The 17,605-nt window shown below is 38.7% G+C and overlaps 1 protein-coding gene across 4 annotated transcripts in view; it reads right to left on the reverse strand.

Annotated features, from left to right (window-relative positions):
* Positions 1-17,605, reverse strand: part of CRYBG1 (crystallin beta-gamma domain containing 1) — a 95,942-nt gene that overhangs the window by 22,128 nt on the left and 56,209 nt on the right. For all 4 annotated transcript variants that reach the window (XR_007777040.1, XM_030235573.2, XM_018917822.3 and 1 more), the window contains 11 exons: positions 11,356-12,805; positions 11,101-11,277; positions 8,645-8,692; positions 8,413-8,531; positions 6,903-7,065; positions 5,824-5,963; positions 2,717-2,843; positions 2,366-2,401; positions 1,818-1,960; positions 1,442-1,568; positions 1,205-1,350 (listed from right to left, as the gene is read on the reverse strand). Coding sequence is in view for 3 of the 4 variants with exons in the window: in XM_030235573.2 (XP_030091433.1) it covers positions 1,205-1,350; positions 1,442-1,568; positions 1,818-1,960; positions 2,366-2,401; positions 2,717-2,843; positions 5,824-5,963; positions 6,903-7,065; positions 8,413-8,531; positions 8,645-8,692; positions 11,101-11,277; positions 11,356-12,805 (2,676 nt within the window). In the remaining variant the exon portion in view is untranslated. The remainder of the gene's footprint in view (positions 1-1,204; positions 1,351-1,441; positions 1,569-1,817; positions 1,961-2,365; positions 2,402-2,716; positions 2,844-5,823; positions 5,964-6,902; positions 7,066-8,412; positions 8,532-8,644; positions 8,693-11,100; positions 11,278-11,355; positions 12,806-17,605) is intronic.

Below are 17,605 nucleotides of genomic sequence, written 5' to 3' on the forward strand. Positions count from 1 at the left end.
CTCTTAATTACTAGAATGCTCAAACTCATGTATGATTCCTATCTCAGATGCAAGAGACACATTTACTAGAACAATTACATGAATGGCATGATAGGTAACCCACAATTTGTTTCCTAGCCTTCAGAGATGACTCTTTCCCAGGAATCGCTCTTGCATATTACAGAAGACAAAAGAGCACAGTGGCTTCAAAGGTCACCCGGCAGAAAAAAACCTGCTGTCACACCATATTCATATAGAAATTGAAAACATTCCTCTGGAATTCACCAAGCTTGATTCTGCAACCTTTATCCAGACAAAACTTGGAGAGATGTAGCACAGATAACACAGGGAAAGATTTTGGGTGTGGCTGGGTAAGGCAGAGCTTCCAGCAAGTCACCTGCATGCATACCAGGCAGGGAGACAGACTGTACATCTCATGCTTTTTTGGTTCTGGTACTTTAGTTAATCTTGTGTGTTTGCAGCCATGATTGCTAATACTTGTCTGCATCTCCAAAATACTTTGATACAGTCTGCAAGGCTGTGAAACTCAATCTGCAGTTGATAGACTCGACTAATCAAAGTCTATCAGCTGATCAACTGCATGTGATAGCACTCGTGGCACTAAGAGGTGGTTTGTTAATGGCCAGGGCTAATACAGATTCTTGGGAACCATATGTTTAACAAAACCCCAAACAAACAATAAAAACCAACACTGCAGCACTAAACCACTGTTAAACCTACAGGATTCACTGCAAAAGCAATGTTAATTTTCAGAACAGTTACTCTCCCTAGTATCAGAAGGTATTAGTGAGCATAGTAAAAGTTATCTCTAAAACACAAGAGCAAGGAATTTACCTCTGGTCAAATGCAAGAAGCCTGAAAACTGGTTTTTAAAGTGGAAATTATTTCCGTAACAATTTTGCTGTTGAAATGCTTCAAACAAATGCAACCACAAGAACAAGCTATTTCTTCCTCTCTTGATGAAGTCTCATCTCATGCTTTCATACTCTGTGTATCAGAAAGTCAATGCTTCCTAGGACCATGTTATCTTATTATAAGAAGAAAGACAGTTTACTGTATGTATTCACCAAAACTTTACTTTTCACATTTTATCTGAAGACTCCACATAGAAGTAAGTCAGAGTCCTGAAAAACATCTGCAAACACCATCAATTTCTATATAAACCAGCATACCTAAAATGAAAGTGAATAAAAATATCACTTACACGCCACTTAGCACATTTATAGACTGTGTCCTCAGCCCATATCCAGTGTCTTTCAAATTGGAAATGATACCTAACACGTTGATATTGGAACCCTTTGATCCAAAGTCTTTTTCACTGTACATTATCATATGGGAGCTTGTGAAGTCCTGTTAAAACAAAGAGGAGCACCATAAGGAAAGTGCCACATGACATCTCAGAGCACTCAGGAGATGCCTACTAGGTGTTCTTGGAACTTACACCAACAATTGGTCGCAGGGACTGCACCTCCTCATCGTAGCCCCCCCAGTCTGTCCAATCCTGATACGCTCCTTCTTCCAGCAAGTACTGGTGGCCTTCAAACCCAGGCTTCTCGTAAGCAACCCAACTGAACAACAACAACAACACAGTCTGCATGTGAAAATGGACAAGTGCCACTCTATGTTTTCATGGAGCAGATATAGATATCTAATATTTATTCTTTTGCTGTGAATATTTTCAAATTTAACCCTGGGGTATACCTCAACCCAAAAATTACAAAAACAAAATAAACAGGGACTGGATTTGTCCACGGCAACTTCTTGCCTATGGAGTTACTACTTCAGCTGAAGGGTAAATGCCACTTTTCCACACTTACACTCCTCCCAGTACTTTCATGGATCCCACTGATGTAAGTGGAAGTCTTGTCTTGTCTTCTGATTCCTTGTCATCAAGCATAAAGACCTCTGATTCTATTTCCACATGTCTTCCTTCAAAGAAAGGCTTCTCATAAACAATTACCTGGAGTAGAAATGAAATGCAAGAAAATTTGCAGGGAGGATGATGAATTCTGACAACAGACAGTTTCTTTAGCATGGGCACATAGAGAGAGAATGCAAAATGATGAAACCAACTAGCAGGATATCTCTTTCTCCTCTACAAGAGGCCTTTCCACTAGAGATGCAACATGAGGGCTTGAGCTTTGATTACCCATCTGCATCATCTGGATTGCTGTTAATACTGTCATTTATGCATATGATGGATGCAGAAATGTAACAGAAGTTGTATTTTCACAGTGTGGTCACACACAAAAGGACTACAGTAAAGCATCAGTAGCTGGTATCCAATCAAAGCATACTTATCTACCCACGTGTAGTTCATGTGCTGTAAAACAGCTCTGGACAATCAACACATACTGACTTTTACCTTTGGCTCCCCACTGAATTCAACTTTGCGACCACCCTGTTAAAAGGAAGAAAAAAAGAAGAAAAAATTAAGCTGTTTATGACTTAAAAAACTTGTAGATATCTCTAAAAGTCATCAATTCCTTGCAAAAAGGACTAAGGTGAAATATTCCTTAAAGAGTGCAAGTGAAAATAAATGGCAGAGATGGATGCAATCAGATGTTGTATGTTCAAGAATTTTATAGACTAAAAATCTTAGTTTTTTAAAAAGAATTAGGTTTTTTTAAGTCTTGGAAAATATAACCACCTTAACACATTATTCCTAACACATTAACATTGGTTATTTAACTTCTAAGTAATAGCAGTATTTTACCATTTTCAAGGGTCTCATGGACCTAATGTAGGCTTCCTTCTTCTCCCAGAATAATAAATTAGGATATTCACCAGGCTCCAACATTAAAGGGACTCCCTGGAAACCAGGTTCTTCATAAAGAAGCCATCTAAAAGTAGAGGGGTGGAGGGACAAAAGTAAGACATAAAATCCCCAGAACATTTCTGAACAGTAAAGAACAAGACAATATGCTTACTTTGGGAACAAGATCATTGTTCCCTTTAAAGCTAATATAAACTGGCCCAAATTGGTATAGTTTCATTGCAGACACATGGCTCCAAGAAACAAGCAAGGTGCTTTAGTTTTATTACTGTCAGTAGCTAAATGTTTGATACATTGTGTGCCTTGTATTCACAGCACTCAGTAAGCCCTTGGCTTGTGGCTGGTCACACATGGTACTTCCAAGGGCTCAGTACTGGGGTAAATTCTTAATATTACTCTTTATACCTTAATATTAATGATTTGGATGAGGGGGTTTAAGTACGCTCTCAGCGGTTTTCCAGATGACAATAAGTTAGGTGGGAGAAGCTGGATGATCTGCTGAAGGGTAAGAAATCTTTACAAGGGGATCTGGATCAATGGGCCAAGGCCAGTGGGATGAGGTTTAACATGGGAAAGTGCCAGGTCACAACATTCCCAAGCAGTGCTTCAGGACTGGGGAAGAGTGGCTGAAAAGCTGCTTGGTAGAAAAATACCTAGGGGTGCTGGTCAACAGCAGTTATTGTGAAGCCAGTGTGTGCCCAGGTGGCCAAGAAGGCCAATGGCATCCTGGCCTGTGTCAGCAACAGTGTGGCCAGCAGGACCAAGGCAGTGACTGTCCCCATGTACTCAGCACTGATGATGCCTCACCTCAAATCCTGTGTTTCAGGATCAGTTTTTGGCCCTTCACTACATGAAGGACATTGAGGGACTGGATCATGTCTAGAAGGGAACATTGGAGCTCGTGAAAGGCCTGGAGCATAAGTCTAATAAGAATGGCTGAGGGAGCTGGAGGTGCTCAGCCTGGAAAGAATGAGACTCTGGGGAAACCTCATTGCTCCTTACAACTGCCTTGAAAGGAGGTAGTAGGCAGGTAGTGACTGGACAAGAGGAAGTGGTCTCAAGCTGCACCTGTGGAGGTTTAGACTGGAGACTAGGAAAAAATAATTCATTGAAAGAGTTGTCAATCACTGTAACAGGCTGCTCAGGGGAGTGGTGGAGTCACAATCCCTGTAGGTATTTAGAAGATGCGCAGTAGTGGTGCTTAGGGACATGGCTTAGTGGTGGACATGGCAGTTTGGGTTAGGATGGTCTTATAAGGCCTTTTCCATCCTAAAGGATTCTATGACTAACTTCACTGCAAGAACTGACACATATGGAAGAACAAGGAGAGAGTACAGTCAGAAGATAAAGGTGTGTTGACTCATTTTTATTGGCAGCTTTTAACAAACAGCAATTAAGCATGAACACTGGGAAACTTTAAGATGATACAACCACACCCACATGGCAAGGTGACTCAGAATCAGAGCCTCCCTCACCTGCCAACACAGTGAACTATGTCATGCCAGTAAACTAAAGGCAAAAAACCCCCTAACTCTGCAACATGCAAAAAAGCAGCAGCCATCTGCAGAATTTCCCATGGAAGTGACTTCTTTCTACACTGGACTAATAAACAGATATCCGAAAAAGACAGTTGAAAAATAGTGTATTTTGCTTCCTAAGGAAAATATTATGCTGCTTTCCTTCAAGGATACAAATGCAAGAGGGAGATATTAAGACAGCAAGAGTTCATGTGGATTTAGTAAGACAATGCTGTTACATTAATGTAAAATAAAGACAACTTATGTGCACAGGCTCTGCCTTCTTCCAAAAAAACCTGTAATTTTACTGATCACAGATAGCTTTTAAGTGAGACAGAAATAAAGTGAAGACATAGATGAAGTGAATTAACAATCAACCTGCAAATAACATATCTGATTTCCTTACTCTTGCGAGACATGTAATTTGGATTGAGGTTGCAGTTCACCAGAAATAACTTCCTGTCAAAGAACCAACTGATTTGGACATCTTCAAATTTGCCTACATACCAAAATGTTTCATTTTTTCCCACAAATCAAGGTATAAATATTTACTCAGATAAAATACCCTTTTCCTAACAACAAAAATGTCTGTATATTGTGTGGTAGATTTGAAACATCTTTGCTTTACATATTTCTATAAAAAGTGATATGTAACACCTGCCTTCAGATAGGCAGTTTTTGATAGTTAGACTATTTGCAGCAAGGCAAGTGCTATCAGTGTCCAAACATAAGAGCTAACAACCAACATCTGCACACCCTGTAAGAAGTTCTGCAGGATGACTGGGAAGTGGCCCCAGTCTCACTTTTTCTGAAAGAAGCTTCTCTCTCTCTTCTGCATACTTCTCCAGTACTACTTTGAAGCATGTCTTCCATAACAATTTACTAGTTTGTTTATTAAGCCATGAAAACTAATACTGGTACAGCACCTGGATTGCTCCTTTCTCATAAAAGCTTGCCTGGTTCACAATATTACCCTCCTAACTCAGACAGCCAGGTATTTTCAGGCGACATAACATCTTTGTATTACACATCACCATAAAAACCCAGATCAAAATGCACTGTGAAATACAACAAATGTCACATACGGACTCTCTAAAGCACTAAGTCTTAGTTTATAACAGAAGGACTTCAAAAATTTTCTTCTTTGGATGATTTCAAGTTTAGAAGAAAGCAAGTGGGAAATGTGGTCTTATTATAACAATCCATTCCCCACCCTCATTTACGGTAAGTTTGCCTGAATGAGAAAAAGCAGGAGAGGCAAACTCATTGCTTGGCTACAAATACACAAGGGTTATTCAGTATTTACTGCAAGCAAGCAGAAGAAAATCTAGCTCTAACAAAACATTCTAGGTCAGACTCGCCAAGAGTGAAGCATTAGAGTGATGTACTAACACTACTGTCAACAAATATACTGCCAAAATATAGGACTAGAATAAATATAGCCTGCTCGCAAGTCTGACAGGTGTAACCAATGGTTTAAACCAAATTCCTGTCATTGCACTACACATTCATACAGAGCCGCATACTTACATGCCCCAATGCACTTTAATAGAACAAGTCTTCTGAGTGGTTCCAAACACCCCTGTTTCTTCAGTGTCATCAAAAAAGGAAGTCACGATTCCTAACCCTTCAGGCTCTGTATACAAATCAATTCGGCAAACCCTGTAATCCTGAAAAATGAAGATCGCCATAATCACTTGATCTGTGCTGGGAGTTCTATAATTACTGTGCATAACTAAATCAGTTTTGAAACACCTGTTTATTTTAAATTGTTTCCCCCCCATTGTCAATTACTACTGCTATTAGATGCCTATAATAAAAGTATAGCTAAGCTAGTTTGCCTGTCTCTGTTTGAACCAAGACAGTCAGTCAATCTCTAATCAGCATTTACATTGTTTACTTTCTGCCATCTAGGCAGGAATGCATCTTCTTTCATCAGTTAACGTCTCCTCTAGCAAATTAAATCCTAAGATAATACCAAACAAGCCATCCTTGAAGAGATCTGCAACTTAAACAAGAATTGTAGTTACAAGCAATATATATTCCTCCTTTTTACTCTCCTACTCAAATAACTTTATAGCTTGTGCTTGTTTTGGCAACCTGCAATTGTAACTTCTTAATGGTAGGTTAAAAGTGCACAGAAAGGATGTTCCATCATGTGTGAAACTCACTAGTAAGTTTGCCCATAACAGGCAAAGCAAAGTTTGGTGTTTCGCATTGAAGTCTGTATTGAGTGCAAATTTGGTTTATATTGGAAAAAAAGAAAAAGCCATATTTTGAAAATACCAAATTATTGATGGTTTTCTGGGATGATTTTCCTGACAATGACCAGACTACAAAGCATATGCTGTATGTAGCATTTTGGTGGCTATTCCAATAAAGCCCACCAAGTTCTGTTCCTACCCTGTCCATCCTCTTGATGTTACAGCGCAAAAAAAGCCCCACATGCTTTTTGTGATTAAACAAGAAATTCAACATAGAGTATTGTTTCATGCACTTGTAGCTCATGTTACACTTGTGTTCTAATAGACCAAATCACACTCTCTATCAGTATGAAACATCACTATACATTAAGATCTAAAAAAAAATGTTTGACTTGTATTACTTGCCTTAACAACAAGTCTTATTGAACCGATCACTGCAGGCTTTTGAGACTTGCAGTCACTTTGCTCTTCAGAAGCACCTGCACCCCAAATATCTGTGAGTTCCAACTCTCCTTCTTCCAATGGAATAGAGGGGCCTTCAAAATTTGGTTTTTCATAGAGTATCCAGCTTAAAATAAAATTTTAAGAATCTAATTTTTCATGGTGCTTAATCAAGTGTGATATGCAAAAATCACGATCCCACTTAACAAATCGTTTCATACACAGTACCGTATCCAAACCCTTGCCATTTCCCCAATACAGCTCGTTCACCCAACACTGCTAATGCAAGCCATTTTCAGTCTCTGTAATACCTTTAAAAACAACGATAAAACCAAAAATGTCTACTGCTGAAGTGTACTTGCACAAAAAACTCCTCCACCTTTTAAAATTGATAATTTGGGGCAGCAAAAACTACTGTCTCTGAATACCAGACTTCATAAGAGATACTAATCAGAACCAATTTGTACATCAGAGAAAACAATGACACTGCAGACTGCTGCATCATGTATAAACGGACGAGTTGCTTGGATCCTGTGAACAACAGCCTGGAGTTCCACAGGAGCTGGGGTAGATGTGCCAGAGGATGATAAGACTGCTCAGAAGACAAGGACAACTTCATTTTTTTAATGGCAGAAGAGAATATATAACTAATTAAGAACTTTATGCATCTGCAAATACAAACCCTTCGCTCAGGCTCTCAATGGAAGGAGAAAAAAACCCCAAACCCAATCCCTCTAGACCACGCTAGAAAACACAACCTGGTTTACAGAGATCAAAAGGTTTTTGTTCCAGTTTTCTGAAGCTAAACAGCAATCAGTTTGCTTCCCAGTACCTCCTACTGCGGCTAGCCCTTGTGTCTGCACCTTACTATCAGATAATTACTTTTGAGAACCTGCTATTTGACTGCATTATAGCCTGGCCACAGCATAACTTGCTGTGCTAGCCACACTACTAATGGCCCCTCTCTTGATGCTATGAAGAAAGAAGGAGATGAACTTGCTTTGAATTACTCTTAGGCAATATAGCTTTTAGAGCAAAATCCCTCCTTTTGTCAGAGAAACAGTCAATTATCTCTACACCACCATCCTAATCCTTTGGTCATGAAATAATTATGTAAGACCTAGCTTTAAACTTATTTGCTAGCCTTTTAGCCCAATCCAATTTCTATGCAAGAATCCCTAATGTCCAGAGGAGTTGAAGAGCAAACTAGCTGAACAGAATCTGTCATTTCATCCCACACCTATGCCTGGTGACATCTTGCACTCTGACAGATGGTAACACTCACTCAATTAGTCAGCAAAATAGGTTTTCCAGCTCAGAACTTCCTGCTGCAGAGGTAAAATGCCCTATTTCTTGCTCACAGCTCTACATTGTTACAAGCCAGACTTACTGTGAATCACATGCCAGTTCTGCTTCAAAACATTCTTGGATAGAGTAAAAATCTTTGCATAAAGAGTAAAAATCGATCTCTTACCATCCTCTGATGACTTTAACTAAAATTGTTGGTGACAGAACCCAAGAACTGCAATCTGGAACATCATGGAATACTTCAATGCCAGCTTTTTGACAGTCTGAGTCACAGTATATCACCAGCTGTGTTAAAAAAAAAACCAACAAAACAGAAAAACACACCAGTAACAAATAGTTCTATCTTCCTAAGCTTTAAATATAGAAAGGAACACTAAAACTATTAAAATTTATCTTACCTTGCCAGGTCTGGGATTGATTTTACTTTGTCCATTTCTTGGAAGTGTCTAATAGACAGTGAGAAGAGAAAAAAGTCACAAAAAACCCCCACAAAATCAAAAACATTTTCAATAAAGACACTCAGCTATAAAAAAAGGGCTAGTAAAACAAAATAAAAAAATACTCTGAATAGCAAAAGTTGGTAACCTTTTAACTATACCTACTTACCACTTCAATCTCTACTTCACCTTGCAGATCAGCACCTTGTCACAAATATATAAATTTATACACTTTTTTAAAACTCTGAATTATCATCTCACTGAAGCTGACTATCCTCAGATCTGAAATGCTTTAAAATCATCCTGATCATCTTCCTATATAGTCCAAGCTTTCAATACCAAGAGACTACCTTAAAAACTGCCACTGATGAAGTACATACTGTACAATGATAACGATGAGTTTAAATGTCTAAAAATGTCAAGCCATAAAGCATGGTGTATTTTTAAGAAATAGATGAAAATATGGAGGATGCATAATGGCACATACATGTATGAGCTAACCAGCATAATAAATTTCCAACAGGTTTCCTCAAAGAGCTGAGACTGAGCACTAAGGGATAAAATAAAAATATTTAGAACAACTAAAACACACGGAGGTATACAAAATCTAAAACAATGTTGAAGTCAGCAGTAAATTGTATGATATAGAATATATGGGAAAGTTGTGGTTGCATCACGTCACCTTCAAACAAATAAAGCAAGCATTGAAATTATTTGTTTGGTTTCCCAAGAAGGACAGGAGTGTTCATTCTGGGACAGGGTCCTGCGGTTCAAGGAATGATTCACACAAACAAAAAGACAAAAACAGATCCTGCCCCTAAATAGGTAAGCAGCAACACGTGCAAAGAATTAAATAGAACATAGTAGTTAATATGAAGAGCAGGCAGTGGTCGCAAGACAGTTCTTAACCACCACCAGGTTTTTGCAGGCATCATCAAGACATGTTGAAGCACGACTGGTTTTTAGCCTGCGCTTCAATTCCAGTTAAAACTTGTTCTGTGTTTTGAGGAATGACAAAGTCATTGTTTTGGGCTGCCCTTACTCTTTCCTTCACATTACCCACTAGCCATTGCATCATCATTTTCTTAGTCAGTGGAAGATGCACAGTAGGTACACCTCACAGAAACATTTTTGATTCCCAACTTGAGCAAAACATTTCAGTCAGCAACAGTGCCACAAAAATCCAGAAACCCTTTGAAGCCTAATGGGTTAGGTATGAAGCCTAAAGTCTTAGGTATGTACACACTCCACTGCTGTATCAGGCCTCCACACTCTACTGCAAAATTGAAACCCACTCAAGAAAAATAGTTTAAGTAGCAAAAAACAAAGACAGTACTAGACATTTAGTTTTAAATTCAAGTTTTTAAATCCAAGCAGGACCAACAGAATAAGAAAGCCTCTTCAACTGGTAATATAAATCTACACTACTATAAATAACCCCTCTAATTTTCATCTCCACTCTAATTAAGAAAACTTCCCCATAAGAGAAGAATCAACATTTTAGAACTGCAAGCTACCACGGATGGTTGTCTCCTGCAAGGTGACAAAGAAAGGAGCTCCTTTTAGTGGAAATGCTATAGCAGATAACCATTAGCTTTGGAAAGCATTTCTCAAACTTCTTACATGATGCTTCAGTTCCACAAGTCCCATTCATTTGGCTATTCAACTTTAGAAAACATATCTCTTCCCATGGTTTTTAGATCTCCTGATTATAGTTTTCCTCTCAGGTCACAATAAGGGCTTACATTAACAGAAACAGCAAATACTACAGGACATGGAGTCATTATTTTAAAAACAGAAATTACAAATATATTCCATATTAAAGTTGCTTTGAGGGGAAAACATAGGTCCGTCTTCAGTCATGAAAAACAGAGGCTTGTAATCAGACCAAGGGACAGCCCTGCACTGTAGCAGCACTTTCAATAATCACTACTATCCAGTTATTACAGTATTCTTAAAGAATATATATATATATATATATATATATATATTTTGCCAATACATGGGAATACAACAGAGGGCTAAAACAAAAAATTTGCTCTGTTATTTATTTAACTGTACAATGGCTAAATGTCTTGTTGGAAGAGAAGAAAGACTACTTCAACAGATGCTTTCTGAAGTTCACAGAAAGCATTCTACTAATTTGCAATAAAAAATTAAAGTTAGCATAAGATTTGTTTCAATATAATAAAAAAATCAAGTACAAAGACATTAAAAAAATGCTTTCCATTCACATTTGCAAAAAGTCTCATTTTCCTTTTCAGATAAAACTGGCACCATCCCTAAGTTCACCTCAATGTATTTGTAATCTATATATATCCCAAAGAGGGGAAACAAAACAATATATGCACATTGTCTATCGAAAACATAAAAGCTGGATAACTTTGCAGGCAGCTTTTTAAAAACACAATACTTACATCCACATCTAATAAACCAGGGGGCACATTTGATTCATATCTGCTTGTTCCTAACCAGCTCGAAAAACTTTTCTCAGGATTGCCATAGCTGGGCATTTGTAAACTTAGTTCTTTTTTGGCACTATCTGCTTGCAGGTACTTCTCCACAAAACTTGGAAACTTCACATCTGAAAGAGACTGAATTGCAAAATCAAAATTAACAGTAATTCAGCAGGTCGACAAACATTGTTTCATTTCCTGAACGATCTTTATTACCTCAGATTTTTGAGGCATAATGAATGGCCCAGAAACATCCTGCTGTAAAGGAGGCATCCCTGAGGAGTCAGTTGCAAAAGCTGTTGTGTTATTTCCTGAAGTGACAGAAGAGCTAAAAAACTTTTCTTTAGAAGACAGCAAGCTTGAGAAGAGGGAGCTTTTTTCAAGCCGTGATCTCTTAATTTCACCATCTGTACAGTCAATGTTCTCTTTTCCATTTATTTCCTGAGTAAAGGCAGGTTCCTCTCTACATGACTGCAGAGCTTTGAATATGATACTTTGCTCTGTTGATGCACGCTTGGGCCTGACTCTGGCTATTGTTTCCAGGCTTTGCATTTTAATTTGTTGTGCTGGTAACAGATCCTGTGTTTTTTCCCTCCTCAGTCCCAAACCAAAAGTAAATACACTAGGATCAAATACTTTCTCTAAGTTGTCTTCATGAATGGGAGGCATTGCAAAGTGGGGTGCTGGAGACTTGGGAAGCTTTGACCTCTTCTTCTTCTGCGGTAAACAAACTGAGCTGTCTAAGTTTTTTATTGTTTCAGCAAACTTCTTCATGTCAGATGGGGAATCAAAAATGCTGTCATCTTCAGCAGATCCATTACAGGTTTTCCCTGGGCTCTCTTGCGTATTGGTGTTGTGCTCTGATTCCAATACACTGTCTTGATTGCTGTCATCATACTGCAGTGGTGCAAAGTCCAAATCTCCTGGCTTTACCTTTTTATCTCCATTTTCCATCTTCTTAAATTCTGATCTGGAAACCTGAGATGGTAGAGGATATTTATCATCATTGCATGGTGATAAAGCCTCTGTGTTTGGCAGCACTTTTTCTTCGTTGCTATGGGATTCTGACCTTGTGTAATTTCTTTGGTAGAAAGGATCTTGAGCATTTTCAGTTTTTACAGGTGAGTGCAAAGGCAGTTTAAAAGATGAACTTTCTTTCTTTGCTGTGGTTAATTCTGGTTCTGGTTGCTTCAGAGAGACACTACCAGCATCACTTTTGCTGCTTTGGTTAAAAAGGGATATGGCAGCTTTTACTTTAAGTTCTGTTGTCTTCCCAATATCCTCGTATGAGGTAAAGATTTCTCCATTTTTGCCTTTTAACTCTGCAGTGCTTTCTTTCTCCAGTGTGCCATTCTCAAATAACTTCTGGCGACTGCTTTGCTTATTTAATGTTTTGTCAGGCTGTTCGTTTTCTTTAGATTGTTTTCCAAATTTCAGCTTTGCTCTGCCAACGAATGTGCTTGGTACAGCATTATTTTTTGAAGCAGAAATGTCAGTAGGTCTCTGGCTCTGGTTAGCACATTTGTTTTCAAACAAGGAAATTTTGTTGGCAATGTTGCTGTTAGTTTTATTAACTGGTTTTTCAAGAGTGTCCTGCTCACTTTCTAAATTGTCTTGATTCATAGGCGTTTTAAAATTCAGCTCTATGTTCTTCGGTTTGGCAGGACTACAGGAAGCAAAGTGACACAGAGTGACATCTTTAATTAATCTCAAACAGGCTTGTAACAATTTTCAAAACTTTTTAATTTTCAAAAATTTTCAATTTTCAAAATAAAAAGTAGAATTATAAACCACAGACTTAATTCAAACTTTGATATCTCAATAGAAATTAACTAAAAGGGGAGTAACTATATGGATTAAAAAAATTAGACACTAAATAAGGAGTATATATTTCAAACATATACTTAGTTCTTAAAGGTTAGTAAAACAAACACAGCAACTTACAGCATCTGCAATTGAGGCTACTCAACTCTTATGACTGACAGACATTAACATTTAGTAGTGAATAGGAAGAATAAATTATAAACATGCAATTCCCTACAGAGTTTAGAAAACAAATCCCAATTCATTAAGGTGATAATGAGTTGGTTAACATTTGCATGTTCTCTCCAATGAGTTTTGAAGACATGTGCCCAAATTCTTTGCAGCTTTTGCACCTACACTGCAGAAGCAACCTCAATTTGAGTGAAAAATCTTCCACTCTCATGAGTGCTTGCAGAAAATTTTAGCTGTCCCCAAGCATTGCATCACCACCTCAGCTAAGTGAACACCACATGTGAGGACTCTTCCACTTCCTTCAGGTAAACTTAGCTAACAATTTAAATGGTGTAAACTAAGCCTAATAATTTTACAAGAATTGCATTTGGAAACACAATTCTTTTCAAGCAGAGTGGACAGAAAGGAATGTACAAGTACATGCACACAATACTCCTGTGCTATGGCAGAAGGCACAGCTGAGTGTTTCAAGCTCTTTTCTTGTTTCTAGCTATTTTCTTCGAATACTTACAACCAGGAAAAATTATCTGTCCATGTAACTCGCTACTGCATACTTGACAGTATGAACAGCTGTGAAGTTGCAAAGCAGATGGCTTCAAAATTAATCAGTCAGATCTAAGGAGTGTCAGGGAGCCCACCATCCCCTCCAAGACAGTCCTGCTCTCCAAAGAGGAATCTGGGGACACAGCAGTAGGAGGACAGGTAGAAACTGCCCCACGTGAAAACTGACAAAGGCGGGAGATGAAAAGAAAATAGCTTGCAGCAATCTCCAGGGTCCCAAATGCTCTACCAGTCAATGGATGATTCTCATATTTAAGTGTTTTCTTCTTTTTTTTACCTACATAAACTGTTCACTAAGCTCTCAGGCAGCTCTTTAGCCCAAGAAGGTGTTGCGAGATACAGGAACAACCCAAAACATGAGATCAATTCCCCTCTTCCTCAAGTAATCCATCCCAAGTAAGAAATTAAACCCTTCCAATGCAAGACTCTCCATCGTATAAGCTTTATTTCTTGGGAATATCGTGAGGAACAAACTTACTGAAATAACAGGAGGATTCAAAAATAGTTACCTATGAGTCTATACAGAAAGCAACTGTTAGAAATCATAGAATCATAGACTATTAAGAGGCTGCAATGGATCTTAAAAGATTATCTAGGCTCTACTCCCCTGCCATGGGCAGGGACACCTCCTACTAGACCAGGTTGCATAAAGCCTTTTCCAACCAGGCTTTGAGTGCTGCCAGGATTGGGGCATTCTCAACCTCCCCAGGCAACCTTCTGTAGTATCTCAACACCCTCACAGTAAAAACTTTCTTCCTAATATCCAGCATAAATTTCCTGTCTCTCAGTTTGTACCCAGTACTCATTATCCTATCACTACAGCTCCTGGCAAAGAGGCCCTATTTAGTTTCCCTGTAGAACCCTCATCATGTCATTTCAGAGAAGACTTCCCAACAGTGCTCCCTCTAACTACCAGCCTACTCAAGCTAGTTCACAATTTTATGAAGAATTACGAAAAATGCATGATCAATAAAAGAAGAAATAGCAAACTCAAAATCCACTGGCCATCCTTCAGATAGGTGCTAACGAAACACACTTGGAAAACTTAAAGAAAAACAGAAAAAAAAAATGTTTCTGAAAGAGGGGAGGTATGAAGGGAACTACTGTACAACATAAAATTAAATATATTGAGGCACTACTTTTCATTTGAACTACAACTGGTTTTTCCTAAACTTTTAAAAGTTAAATTATTCTATGACTCTTCTCTTTGGAAAATGACTATGAGTTGCAAGGAACCTCTAAAGATCAGCTAACCTAACTTCCTACTAAAACCAGGGAGCTTCAAAGTTAGATCATGTTCCTGAAAGCTTTGCTTGACGAAGTTTTGAATAACTTCAAGGATCAAGATCTCACAACCTTCCTAGCGAAGCACTGCAGCAGGGAGGCCACTGTTGCTGTGAGTTATTTTTGCCTTATATCTCATTAAAACTTCACTGTTACAACTTGCAGCTGTGGCTGTTGTCCCTTCACAGCTCAGGGACAAATCTGGCTCTGACTTCTCTATAGGTAGTGAGAGATGACTGAGGTCTATCTGTATCCTTCTCTTCTCTCAGTTGAAGAAACCAAGTTGCTTCAGCTTCTCATCCATAATTTGCTCCAGAGCTGTCACTTTTTTAATGGTTCACTGCTGGACTCATTGCAATCTTGGAACATCTCTCTTATACCAGAACAGAGTTGGAAGGTGAGGAAGAGCTACAACTCAACAGAGTGACCCAGCTGTCACCAGACATCTGGGTCATGGGTCTACCAGATGTCTCATGGGTCTACATGAGCACCAAGTATCTTGTCCTTTGACCTGCTGGCTATGCTCCTGCCTATGGAGCACAGCACAGGCTTAGCCTTCACCTGGTACAATGATGCACTACTGACACGGGCTGAATTTCCTCCTCACCAGGATCTTTCATATCCTTTTCTGATCAGAAGAAAAATGTACTTATCCTTTTCTATTACCTGTATTTTCAAGAGGTAACACTAATGGCCCAATTATTTTAACAAATTCATTCCCATACTACCCTTTTGTCAGCCTGTCACTTGCACTACTACATTTCAACAAAACACGTATCTTCCCCATAAAATCTGTGTCTCTCTGTATGCCCTGACACAAGCAAGTTTAATGGCTAACAGTGATACCTATCAGCCACACCTAAAACCTCTTTTAAATGAGGAGCTCACCCTCAAAGGTATAGTTTCAAGCTTTGCAAATTTATGCAGAAACAACCACTTCAACACTTTGTATTTTGTATTCTGCAGTACTTCTGCACAGCAGCAGCAGCCAAACAGCTGAGACCAAAGAGCATGAGAAAGCTCAGCCCTGCAGCTCCACTCACTACAGCTGGCCTCCTCTAATCTTTTCATTACACCTTTTTCCACTTTCCAAAATACTGGTTTTAAATACAGCCATGAGACACACTTTACTGCAAGAACTGAGTTTCCAAGCTTGTTTGAGTATCCTTTAAGCCTCCCATCTTGTATGGGAAAAAAACTTAACAGCACAAATGCGTTCTTACAATCAGTCCAGTGTGGCTCATTCTTACTGATCTGCAACGCCAGGAACAAGCAGGCACAAGAGAAATACCAATGTCCTTCTCTGTGGTTACACCTTGCAGCTAAACTGTGGAAGCAAGCAGTTAAACCTCTCCCAAGAGTCAAAAAGGGAAGGTGAGTCACACATCAAGCTTGCAAGTGGTGCCAAAAAAACACTGATGTCAAAATATCAGATTGAGGTGAGCAAAGAAAAATGGCATGTGAAAAGAGAATAATTCAACAAGTGGGCTTAAATGTAAAGGCAACTACAAAACCATGTCTGAACATAAAGTATGACAACTGAAGCCAAGTTTTCCGCTTAGTACATCAAAGTGACTGCTGCCTGAGGTTTTATTTGCCAATTAAGATTTACCATCAACCTCATTTTAGTCTCAAATCTGACAGGTTTCTCTTTCAAAAGGTAGAAGCAAAGTATCCTGTGACTTTCAAGTTATCTGGTTCACAGACAGAAATGGAGAAAAGAGAGAAAATGCTATCTTTATTTACCAGAAACCTGCATTTCTGGAGTTGACTGGAGAAACTGACCTGTTTGAAATTGTTTCCAAAGAAACGTGGTTCCCAGAATTGGCACAATGTCATTAGTAAGAGATATCATGTATTTTAAAGGGAGAACTACTTGTATTATATAAATTCCATTTTAAAAGGAGCCAAGGAATCTCTAAGTAAATGGGTATTTTTCAACCAGAAAGGAATTATTGTGAACTATCTAAAAATAACTTTTTGACCTTTTAAAATGAAAAATTTACCTGTTCATAGCGATACCTACAGAATAAAATCACACTGTCTTCTAGTAATGGCACCACCTTCCCCTTTCCCATTTTACAGCACCTTAATCCCCATCCAAGTTTATAGTTCATACATTCTAATTAATGAATAAATTATACCAGATCACCCGAGCATGTAACTCTGGCTAAAGAAATGGTGTGGTGCTGTGCTATGACAGCTATCAGATGCATCAGAAACCTTGCAGGCAACAAGGCAGTCCCCACCCAGGGATAAAGTTCCCATAGCAGCAGATAAGGCCAAGACACAGCGTCACACACCCCACAAAATGGGGTGAAATAGAACAGGTTATTTATTCATTAAAATCTGGTCTTTCAGACAGGACCCTCGTCTGTTACTTTAGGAGTACAGTAAAAGATAATTCACTGTACGGCAAGCCCAGGAGATACACAGAGGAAATGAAATCCAGCTATGCAGGGGTTTATAACTTCATCATCACTAATGACAGTGACACAGAGAAAAAAACAATATGAAAGCTACCTTTCCTTTGAAGCTGTGAAGATACAAACTGATGAGTTTAGGATTTGTGATCTATACTGCCAGATGGCAAGGCATCACCCAGTACAAAAATGCCACAGTTTAA

The sequence above is a fragment of the Serinus canaria genome, chromosome 3, assembly GCF_022539315.1.
Source record: "Serinus canaria isolate serCan28SL12 chromosome 3, serCan2020, whole genome shotgun sequence".
NCBI classification, from domain to species: Eukaryota; Metazoa; Chordata; class Aves; order Passeriformes; family Fringillidae; genus Serinus; species Serinus canaria.